This window comes from Lutra lutra, chromosome 12 (assembly GCF_902655055.1).
Source record: "Lutra lutra chromosome 12, mLutLut1.2, whole genome shotgun sequence".
NCBI lineage: Eukaryota > Metazoa > Chordata > Mammalia > Carnivora > Mustelidae > Lutra > Lutra lutra.
Genome location: NC_062289.1, coordinates 27130312 through 27141776, shown reverse-complemented (window position 1 = coordinate 27141776; position 11465 = coordinate 27130312). Strand labels below are relative to the sequence as shown.

The 11465-nt window shown below is 41.3% G+C and overlaps 1 protein-coding gene across 1 annotated transcript in view; it reads right to left on the bottom strand.

Annotated features, from left to right (window-relative positions):
• Nucleotides 1-5814: 5814 nt before the first annotated feature.
• The window catches only part of SKOR2 (SKI family transcriptional corepressor 2), a 39781-nt gene continuing 34130 nt past the window's right edge, over nucleotides 5815-11465 (bottom strand). The window contains exons 7-8 of the mRNA XM_047698358.1: nucleotides 10953-11018; nucleotides 5815-5937 (exon numbers count right to left, since the gene is read on the bottom strand). Coding sequence (XP_047554314.1) covers nucleotides 10956-11018 — 63 coding nt within the window. The 3' untranslated portion in view covers nucleotides 5815-5937; nucleotides 10953-10955. The remainder of the gene's footprint in view (nucleotides 5938-10952; nucleotides 11019-11465) is intronic.

The window sequence follows — 11465 nt, the reverse complement described above, 5'->3', positions numbered from 1 at the left end:
CCCTGGCAATGTGCACTGGAGTTCAGTGGTTAAAAGCAGAGGTTTTGAAGTCATAATGTCCAAAGGCTCAAATTCCTAATTTTCTACTTATCAGCCAAGTGACTTAACTCCCGAGATTTCAATTAAATAGTTAAATAGTCTCTGCCTCATAGGGTTGTTGAGAGGATTAAATGAAATAATGTGTTAAGACACTTAGCACAATGTTCTGCTTATTGTAATCACTCAGTGAAAGTTGGCTGCTGTTATTATTATTGGCTGCCAAGTAATTGGATGATAGTGCCATATAAGCAGAGGGATGAGAAAGCAACTCCATATAAAATCACAGTTTCACCAGTGATGGTTTAGTACTGAATTGAAACAGTATTTAACCATGTTTTAAAGCACACAATTTGGGGTAAATGTTGATTCTTTAAAAAGTCAATCTCTAGAGGGCCATAAAAGCTATTTTAATCACTACAACTAATTACAAGGAAGTATAAATCAATAAACTTTGCTAAATGGTCTAAAATATAATAAAGAAAGCCATCATTAACAATCATCCAGGAAGCCACTGTCCTTAATAGTGAGATGATGTAAAAGTTGGATGAGAAGAATGAATTTTATTGTTTGAAAACTCCAGACGTTGACAATGCTTTCAGGGAAGTTTCTAATTTGGTACAGAGTCATGGCTTTTCAGAATGATTATTTACTTTAGATAACATGAGTTCATTACTTCTAAATTGTATGTATATTAGGCCTGGTATGGAAATAAGTGGCCATTTGCAGCAAGGTACTCTTGGCTCTTAGTATTTTTTGGATCCTTTCTCAGCTCAAGACCAGCTGTCTTTCCATTCTTCCTCCCGAAGCTACAGCATTGTTTCAGAGCCCACATTAAGACTGGAGTCCAGAGGCATCTAAGAAAGCCTTAGCAGCCTTCTAGTCCTGTGTAGTGGTGACTGCCCCATGTCTAGGGGTCCCAGGGCTTTTACCTGGTCTCCCAGTGTATGTTGTTGCCCTCTGACTAGGAGAGCCAATGCCCACATGAGTTCTTGAGCCAAATTCCTCTCTGCCAGTCATATCCCTAAGTCAAGCACTGGGCTTGCTTCTTGCTGCCCTATTTATTCTCAGTGGTGTGTTTTCCCAAGGCTGGTACATGACCATGAATACCAAGTGAGCAGCAGGGACCCATTATCAAAGATGATGATCGCTGACAACCTCCTGCTCCTGGAATATCTGTGCTGCTGGGCTCTATTTCCTTTGTGGTCCTGGCTATACACCAGGTCACAGGTTTGCTTGCATCACACAATAATCTGTGAGGCCTTTTAGACAGTGTACCTTTCCAACCCAGTTCCTGTTCTACCCTGGGGAGAAGAGCAATTTTAGGTCCAGCCCCTTCTGTCATCTTCACCTACATATATTGCAATAGGGGATATCAGAGATGTTACAGACTGGTTCAGTTCTAATGGTGAGGCCAAGAGACTGAGCACGAAAAGCTTACTATAGAAGTAAGGAGAACTGGATTTTGAGTCTTGACTCTGCCACTAACCAGCCTTCATATCCACTGACCTCCCTTAGCTAAATCAAAGGGCTAATGAGAATGTAAGATCACATAGATGGCTTTATGCATTGGAAAGCTGTCAACACTAGTAAGAAGTTGTGTTACCATTGGGTGATCACTGAGCCCCAGACAGAGAGAAGGATTCTGTAATCAGAGTTAACAGAAAATCTAAAATAACAGTGGTTTAAACAAGAGAGAATTTGATTTCGTTCCAAAATAAAAGAAGTTTGGATATGGGCAGTCCAGAGTAAGAACGTTGGTTCAGTAGTCTTTGGGGACCCAGGCTTCTACTATCTTTCTGTGCCATACTAGCATATGGCCTCTATCTTCAAAGTGACCTCATGGCCCAAGATGGCTTCTGGGGCTCCATCCATATTGCAGACATCTGGAAAGAGGGAAAGGGAACCGAAAAGGGAAACACTGACTAGGTCAAACCCTTTTGAAGTGACTTTCCTGAAAATTTCACATATTTCTACTTATATCTTATTGGGCAGAAGGGAGTCACGCAGCCACATCAAATGGCAAGTAAGCCTGGGAACTATAGTCTTTCATCTGGGTGCATTGCCACCAAGAATGAATACTGTTGGAGGGTAACTGACATTTGCCATATATGGCCATTGGAAAAACCAAATGAAATGTCAGCATTCCTTGAGAGAGAATTTAAAGTGATAACAATGAAACAATCTGCTTTTGTGATTGGCTCAAATAAAACAAATGATGTCCACTTAATCAATAAAAATATTTTCTGTGGCCACTACACGCCAGGGATTGTGCTCAACAGCAGAGAGATGGTAGTGAGCTGAAATGAACAACACCGGCCCTCACAAAGTGTGTAGTGCACACCTTCCTATGAAAGGAAGTATGTATAATTCCAAACTGTGGTGTGGGTTGTGCATGGGGAATTGTGTTAGGAGGTCAGACTTAACTTGATGCCTTCAGCTGTGTAGAGAGACAAAGGACCACTGTCATCGGGCCTGGAGTCAGCTGGACGGATCCCCACTAAATGATGTGGTTACACGTTCTTAGCATGCTGGGGTATTCTTCTCTGAATCTTCCTCACTGCTGACCAAAGCTGTTTTAACTCTTACCCTTAAATGAAAGAGATCCTATCTGCTTGGTCATATTCCCTGTAGGTAGGAGAGAATTCTCTTTTCCACGGAGCTGAGGCTACACTCATTGCTTAATCTGAGGAAACTGGGATGTGATACCTCACTCTCCTTGCCTGCGGCAGATCGATGAGCAATTACTCAGGCATCCTAAGGATTGAAAGCAATGTCCATCGGCAATGTCTACCCAATAGGAAATGCTTTATTGTTTGGGCCTGATTTCTGGGTTGATTGAGTATGGCCGTTTCTGATCTCATGATTTCATTTGGGATTGAAATAGAGAATTTTATTTGCACTGCCCTCATTCTTCATTAGCTCATAGTTGGCTTGACCTTGGAATTTTGACATGATAAAACAGTCAAAGAAAAGAGTACAGCATTTTTCTGCTGTCATTTTGTGAAGCCAAGAATTTTTATTTGTCCTTCTGAAGAGTGACTTTATTTTTAGACCCCATGCAACATTTTAGATGGATGTCCTGTCTGTTTCCACAGGGCAGCTCAGATAACCCAGTCACATCTGGTTTTAGGAACAAATTCTTTTTGTTCCAACTTAGGAACATCAAGCGTTGCTAGACTGAAGCAAAGGTTTTCAAACAATGAGTCTTGGAACACTGAAAAAAAAATAAAATTAAATTAAAAAAAAAAAGGTTTTTGCTCTCCTTCATGAGAAAATATATGAATTAATGATGTTTCCATATCATATGTTGGACTTTTTTTCTCTGAAGTTTTTGGGTTTGTTTGTATAACTTCATGGATCCATGGAAGATTCTTGGGCTCTAGACTGAGTCTGATAAAATACCCCCAGATATGGGGAGACTCAAAGGTCATGGGAATAAAGACAACAGCAGTTTCCAAGTGTTCTGTTGAAGATGCACAGCTGGGCTTCTATAGAGCCTGGAGTTTAGGAGGAGAACCAGAAGGCTCAGTGTGGTTCTGGCATCTGTAGAGGGCAGTGGTTTTCCCCAAGAGCTTGGCCATTAATTTAGTTCAGAGCTACGCCACCATTACTAACTCCAGGCTCTCAGGCATCCTTGTCAATTTATATGGTTCTAATGTCCCTTTTGCTTCAAACTTATTTGCTGATACTTTAGCACTCTTGACTCTGAGACATTTCAAGTTGCAACAGGAAAACAAGAATGACATTTCAGCCTTGTTTACCCTACCAGTTGATACAGCTGCAGGAGAAAGGCCTTCAATTCATCTGTAAGTCTGTGAGTTCCTTCAACCTGCCCAGTCCCTGTTGGGGCTCTGAGAAGTGTGCTGGTCCCTGAAGTTACGCTGGGTTCTGCAGAAAATGACCATTGCTGTCCTCTGGTGGTAGGTCATGAAGCCAGGTTTGTGATCTCACAGATGATTTTCTGTCACCTCTGGCAGTATCGGTTTCAAGTACAAAGCTAAGGGTTCTGGGGTTCCATCCCTGTATGTAATGTAAAGCTCACATGGAGAAAATGCCCCACTAACTTGAGGGCCCAGTTATCCTCCTAAGCATAGCTGCCATTTTTAGAAACGTGTGCCCTGTCTGAAGGGTGGAGTGAGCCTCATGCTCAGACCCGGGCCAGAACACCTCTGAGAGAGCATCCGTCCTGTGTAGTCAGTAACAGCATCTTCATATTGTTTCCACTAGTAATCACTGGGAATCCGTCCTCAGATTCCAGGACCGGGTTAGATTCCTTCTGTGACCAGCTTCCTAGGAAGAAAATCACTAAATGAGTAGCTCTCCTTTGGGTTCTTCATGTGACAGCCAAAGGTAAGAAAATTTATCTCTAAGGTAGATTGCGAAGCCTTTTTTGATAGCTCATAATAATGAAGGTGTGGGGTGGAAAATATCAAATACCATGGTGATGCATTTTAAGCCTCTTTTGAAATCTGCCATGAATGCCATTGGCAAGGTGCCTGCACCTCTTTTGTTAGTATGGTCTTTGGCAACCTCATGGTAAGAGGTCTCCCAGAGTAGATTTCTGTGCAACTCAGTGAACTTAGAAATCCTGGCCTCAAAGGAGTCACCATTTTGGTCCTTCTATCTCATCTGAAAGGCAGAATTTTTGGCATACAAGGATCTCGGGGGACGCTTGGGAGACTCAGTTGGTTAAGCATTCGACTCTTGATTTCAGCCCAGGCCCTAATCTCGGGTCATGGGATGGAGCTCTGCATGGGGCTCCAAGCTCAATAGGGAGTCTGATTGGGAATTCTCTGTCTCCCTCTCCTTTTGCCTCTCCCTCCACACACTCTCTAAAATAAATAAATAAATCTTTAAAAAAAAAAGAGAGAGAGAGATTTCGGACTTTGGTTCAACATCACAGTAAGGAGGGAGGCACAGTATCAACACCATCACCAAGGCTGTCAGAAGATCTAGCAGGAATTCAGAAGCCTCCCTTAGCCCTACAAAGATCCTAACATGATGGGGAGGACTCCAGCTGCTGACAGTGGCTAAAGGCTAACCTAGACTTCAATAATAATTTTTGAAGGAATTCCATTTTCAAAAATAATTTATTCAAATATTTTATGCCAAAATAATTTTAAAAAGTATTCATTTTTATTAGTTGTCCCCAATCAAATGTGCATTTAACTACATGAACACCACTATTAGTTCATAGTTTTTTTATTATAGACTTTTTTTTATCCACATGAATGTTAAAGAAACTACAACAGAGTTAAATACCATTTTTGATAACATGATTATATTCTTAATTACACTCAATATTAAACTGTAAAATATTTCCAGAGGAATACAATCTTCATTCATACAGCAGGCAAAGTACCAGAGAGGAAGGGGCCACGTGTAAGCCTGTCCAGTTTGCTGTGAAAAGCGGGTTTGTACGGCTGATGCCGTCCCAGGTGTCAAAACGTGATCCCCACTCCTAGGACAGGTCTTGTGTTTCCACCAAGAATCATGTCTTCAAACGCAACAGATAGTCTTGCTCTCTTCACATGTGCAGCACTGAGATCACTTGGGACTGTCCACGGATTGCCCACCCCGGTTGGCTAACAGCACTCCCACGATCTGGTTCAGTTGGCCTTGAAAAACACAAAGACTCAAACTTTGGTTCCACCAAAAGATGCGACAAGCATTGGCTGCTCTGGTTGGCGCCCCCCTCCCCCCACTAATGAATGGCCACTACAGTCTATTTTCCATGGTTGTCCATGCTGCTTTGAGGTCACTTGTCCTTGGGTTCTCCCGAACCTGATTTTGTATTGGATTCCCAAGCCCTTTCAATTCGCAGTCTTTATGTGGGTCAGAAGTGCTCAGTGGCAGGCTGTATCTTACAAGAGAACAAGAATAAGTGGTTCTGTGCACCTGGAAGAAGACAAAAAGCACACAATGAAGACTTCAGCATCATACAAAGCATGTCAAGGAGTATTTAACATATCCTGAGAGAAGACATTTTTAGTACTGTTTGGATAAGATATTTCAACAGTGGTTATGAAAGCACCTTCTTTTTTACATCTATTTGCCTGCCATCTTCCCTTAGGCATCTCCGCAGACATTGAGCCAAACTAGAATGATTACATCAGAGTGTGCTGGTTTGCTATGCCTTCTTTACAATAAAGCCATGTTTGCAGGGTTCTAGAAGCTCCAGGTTGCTTAAGACAGCCTGCAGTGAAAGGGGCAGACAGAATGTCATGCACCAGTGCCCTGCTGGCTTTGGCTGGACAGCCTGTTACATCCACTTTTCTTGTCCTGAGGTGTCAGGGCAATGGCAAAGCATGACTGGAGTTCTTGTGATTCAACATCAACAAAACCATTGGATTGGCTATTAACTGCATATTTATCACTGATAATAGAGGATGTGAATTAAGCCACGCTCTCTGGGTATGATTCAGAGGTGAATAGATGAAGTGTGGGAGATAGAGCCAGGCAACCTGGCTCAAATCTTGCCATGTGCTCCCAGTGAGACCACAGACCACGTACTCAGCTCTCTGCATGTTAGTTTTCTCAGCTGTAGAATATGGTGAAAGGAGCAGTCCTTCTCTCAATGGGTTGTTTTGGAGATTCAATAAGATAATAGACACAAAGCATTGAGCAGAGCAGGAGCACATTGTCAGTTTCAATGGAGACTCTTGAAAGAACCTGGTCCTCTATGTCTGACTACAGATGAAAGAAATGGATATGCTACTACTTCCCTTTGTCTTTGATCTATACAAAAGGAAGATGCAGAGTGTTCTATTACAATCCCTCCCTATCCTTTTAAGAGCTTTTTCTTGTTATTATTATTGTAGCAATTATTCCAAAACTGAAATAAAAGTAACAGGAGTTTACCAAAGAGTTAGATATTGTTAGTACAGGAAGAAAAATTCTCAGCCTCTCCAGAAGTATGCAAAGGAGCCATTTGTGTTGAAGAAAATGCAGACATAAAGTGAAAGTATGTTGGTCGTGCCCTAGGATGTTATACATGGTCTTGAGCATATTTAATAAAAGCAGTCCCTTTACAGGAAAGGAAAGAGAACATGGCGGAAATCTGGTATGCAAGAGTAATAGTCAACATTGTAGACCTGGCAGAGACTCTGATCAGACTTGGCCACCCACATTTTACAGATGAGAGTGAGCCTCAAAGAGATTTTATGACATTCCACTCAAGATAACATAGGGAGGGAGTGTCAGATATAGAAGGCAGACTCCTTCCAAACCAGCCCAATGATCCTCAGGAGACAGAGAAGTGTAATTGAGTCAAACAGACCTGGATTGAATCCTGGCCCTGTCACTTGCTAGCTAAGCGACCTCACTGAACCTCAATGTTCCCTTGCATGAATGGGGATAATAATAGAATCTACCATATTGAGTTTTAAGGTTCAAAAGAGATAGATAATACGGCAAAGAATTTAGCCTAGCCATCTGGCATAATTAGTGCTCAAGAAGTGATAGTCATTACTATTTCTGGCTTGATCACGAGTTTCTGTATGACTATGAACAAGTCATTTCCCACCATCCACTTTCCACTTGTGTAGAATGACTGAAAGACCTGGGTGCTTCACCATTTGTATAATGTCAAAAGGTGCCTGTGGGGCGCCTGGGTGGCTCAGCTGGTTAAGCGGTTAGACCGTTAAGCCTCTGCCTTCGGCTCAGGTCATGACCTTGGAGTCCTGGGTTCCAGCCCTACATCAGGCTCCCTGTTCAGCCTCTGCCCCTCACCCCACTCACGCTCTCTCTCTCTCTCACTCTCTCTTTCTCTCTCTAAAATAAATAAAATATGGGGGAAAAAGGTGCTTGGAAGAAAAAGAATGTGTAGTGATAGTTACATTAGTGTTGACATCATGGTACTTCTTTGGGAGTACAGATTTCACAAATATTACATTGGGTGTCTCTGCAGGACATGGATTATGGAAAAAACTACATGTAGGAGGGACTGTCAGGAATAATTCTGGTGTCAGAAACAGTCCTAGATGCAAGGATAATACACACAGCATTTTGAAATATTTTTTTCAAATCGTTTCTGTTGTACTTGTGAGTTTACAATGAAACAAACATGTAATGTAGTCCAATGGCTAATCTACTAGGGCTTGTTGTAGGAGGTAGTTTGAAAATAAAGAAAGCAAACTACACTTAACACAGCTGGTAGCTAAACTAATAGAATTCATTGCCCCAAAGGGGACTATGCCTAGGTTGAAGAAATGTTTAGATAAATCCATGGGTAATGGGTCTTTAAGGAGTTATCAAGGAAAAGGCTAAGAGCATTCAGTGCACATGCCTAAATTTCAAAGTTGGTATTTTTAGGAACAACAACTTGGCTCTTGTAATGGAATTACACAGTTAATATCCTGGTCTGGGTGGACCTTTATTCGACTCAACGTGGAATTTCTTCTGTCCTAATGTAGGGCAAGAAAGATTTGTAGAGCAGTGATATGTGGCAATACTTGCTTGGCTTATTAAGTGGATTGCCTGTGGTTTTGAAAAGCTTCCTCCTCTTAATAGTCATATTGAAATCCACTGGGTGGCAAGAACACAGCACACTACCTTAAGGGTCACTCTTGCATAAGACATTAATGCATCAGTCCCTCATTTGGAAACCTGTGGTCACTCAGCAAGGCAGAATTTGTCTCTCTCCCTTGGTGTAATGATTTTTATTTTGTAATCTCTCTTGGGGTAATTCCTTGCAGGCTTGGCATGTTGAGAATCAAATACCGCCTCTAACAATATGGTCGTGATTCTCTGCTTGGCTGATTTAGCTCAGCATTTAAGTAACCACTAATCTTCTGAAAGCACCAGGGTCTACTTAGAGAAATCCCTGTTGTCTGCAAGGATGGAAACAAAATCAGCATGAAGGAAGCATTAGTTACTAAACACAAATCAATCTTTTTTTTTTTTTTTTCTTCCCACCTAGCTGTACTCGATGTCACCATCAGAGGCATGGTTTCTGGGCAGTGAGTCCTCATTTTGTAGGTGCAAGAGAAGTTCATCAGAAGCAGGGAAGATGAGTTGGGGAATCAGAAGGAGTAAAAAGAGAGTTTACTGGAGTTCCTGAGGGGAAATGAGACTACATTCTAAAGGACAGATCTCAAAAACACGGATTAAAAGAAGCCATATACCAGAAAACATTCTGTACACTGTCCTTCACTGAAGCTCAAAATCAGGCAAAGCTGATCTTTATTGGGTGGGGGAGTGCCTGGGCAGGGATACAGGGAGGCAGTCTGGGTGCTGGAAACCTAAATGAGTTCATCTTGTGAAAATCCACTGAATTTTGATTTGTCGATTTCATGACTTGTATGACTGGCTGATCTCTGGACTTTCATGAGCGTGTGTTACACTTCCATAAAAATGTTATTTAAAAAGAACACATCCTAATATAGTTTCTTTAACTTGAAAAAAACTCACTTTATTTTCAAATTATTATACCTATGAGTTTACTTGGGTGATTCTCGCCTTGATTACCTTGGTGTAATGGGTTAAGATTTAGTGAAGTCTGACTATTTTTAAAAGATTCGTTTTACCTAGCTGGTACAAACCTGTCTTCTTTAATGAGAAAGAAATGCCCAACATCAACTTCAGGCTTAAGAAGAACATACAGAACAGAGCCAACTCACAGGCCCACTTGTGTATGACTTCATGGAGATGGAAACACAAGGACTTGTTACTTGACGGTCTCTCTTGCGGAAACAACTGCCCACAGAGGACAGGAAGTGTGTACATGAGGAGAAAGTTGGCACTGAATCTGAAGTCAGGAGCCCTAGGATCTCTTTCTAGCTTTGCAACATGTACCTAAAACATCACGACTCTCTTCTCCATACCTCAGTTCCTTGTGTGTAAAGTTAAGGGAAAGCATCTGAGAGACCATCTTGGATGAAATGTGGGAGACATAATTATCACTATTTAAGATAAATGCTGAAGATTATCACTAAAAAAGATGATGACAAGAGGTGGGATTTTCATTTGTACAAAGACAGAGGAGACTTGTGATATACAGAGAAAGACGTGAAAGAAAGAAAGGGAACCACAAGCCTGCATTGTTCAGAATTCTTTTTGCCAACAAATTCTATTAAGTTCAAAACATGTTCCAGAGGGAAGGCCTGGGAAGAGTGATTCTGATGAGAACAGGTCAAACTGATAAATGACTGTAATCCTAGTTGGCCACAAGCACTTACAAATGCTCCCTCTGACATCTGAGTTTTTCCCTGATTTAGCAATTCCAGTTGTTAGGTCATCCTAATGTATTGTTACAGAACCAATAAGCCACAGTTTTTGTATCCCTTTGATTCTAACAATTATATATGTCTTCTACGTAATTAAAAAGTTGCTTTTAAAATGTTTAGGTCTGTTCTGACTATAGTTATTGAATTTTTACTATCTTTCTTGACTTAGGAGCCCAGAGTGGTTTATGGAAAGAATGAATAACTCTTCCTACAGAGGAAGTTCTCAAAGGTCCGCATTGCCTGCAAATATTCACAACACTGTCCGTCAGTAGCTCCCTGGAAGCCAGATTTCGGGAAGACTTTTGGAGGCATAGGAGACTGCAGAGGAAGAGGAGACACAGTAACTGTGGTTGCTGACGCGCCACTTTTGTGTGGGTGGGCAGTAATCTGGGTGTCAGGGAGAACCAGAGAAGAGACAACCTCAAAACAGAATGAAGATTGCTTCTGCAGAGGAGTATAGAATTTCCTTAGTTTTTAGGAATTTTCCAAAGAATCTATAAAATGTACGTGGCCACTCACTTAGGAAGTCCCATGCCTGGGTATAACAAAGTTCATCTGTATATTGGCTGAAACACAGGATGCAAATTTACTAATCTCTTGGGCTATTTCGAATACAGCAACTAAAGAACATGGCTGAGCAATAAAAATTCCAAGTTCAAGAAAATCTCTTTTGTCCGGTAAGTTTACCTTTTAGCTTTTGCTGAGATGGGCACCAAGCTTTTCTTTCCTGATCAAGCTTGCTGCATAGGGGATCTGTAAGAGAAAAATAAGCAAAACCATCCAGATAAGCTAAATTTAAAGACGGATACACATGGAGACCCTTCATCATGCCTAACAACTTGAATGCGGGTGAATTCCCCCCCACCCCCGCCAAGGAGAAAAGGTCTCTATCGGATCATCAACATTGCAGAGCTTCCAGATTATAGAAATTCCTAAGGCCTGATAAAAAACATATCAAGGACAGAACTGGAGATCACATCAGACTCTTGCTAGAGCTAGTCTCTGAGGTCAATATATGACATTTCATTTTCAGAATTTTTTTCAGTGTGTACTTAATAATATGGTCTTATTATTTTTTATTTAGGTATGAAAACGAGCTTCTGATGTTATAATATATGTCCCAAGTAAAGGGACAAGGATGTGATTACAAACTAGTTCAGTGCTATCTTTCATTTAATTACAGTGACAAAATTTGCTGTC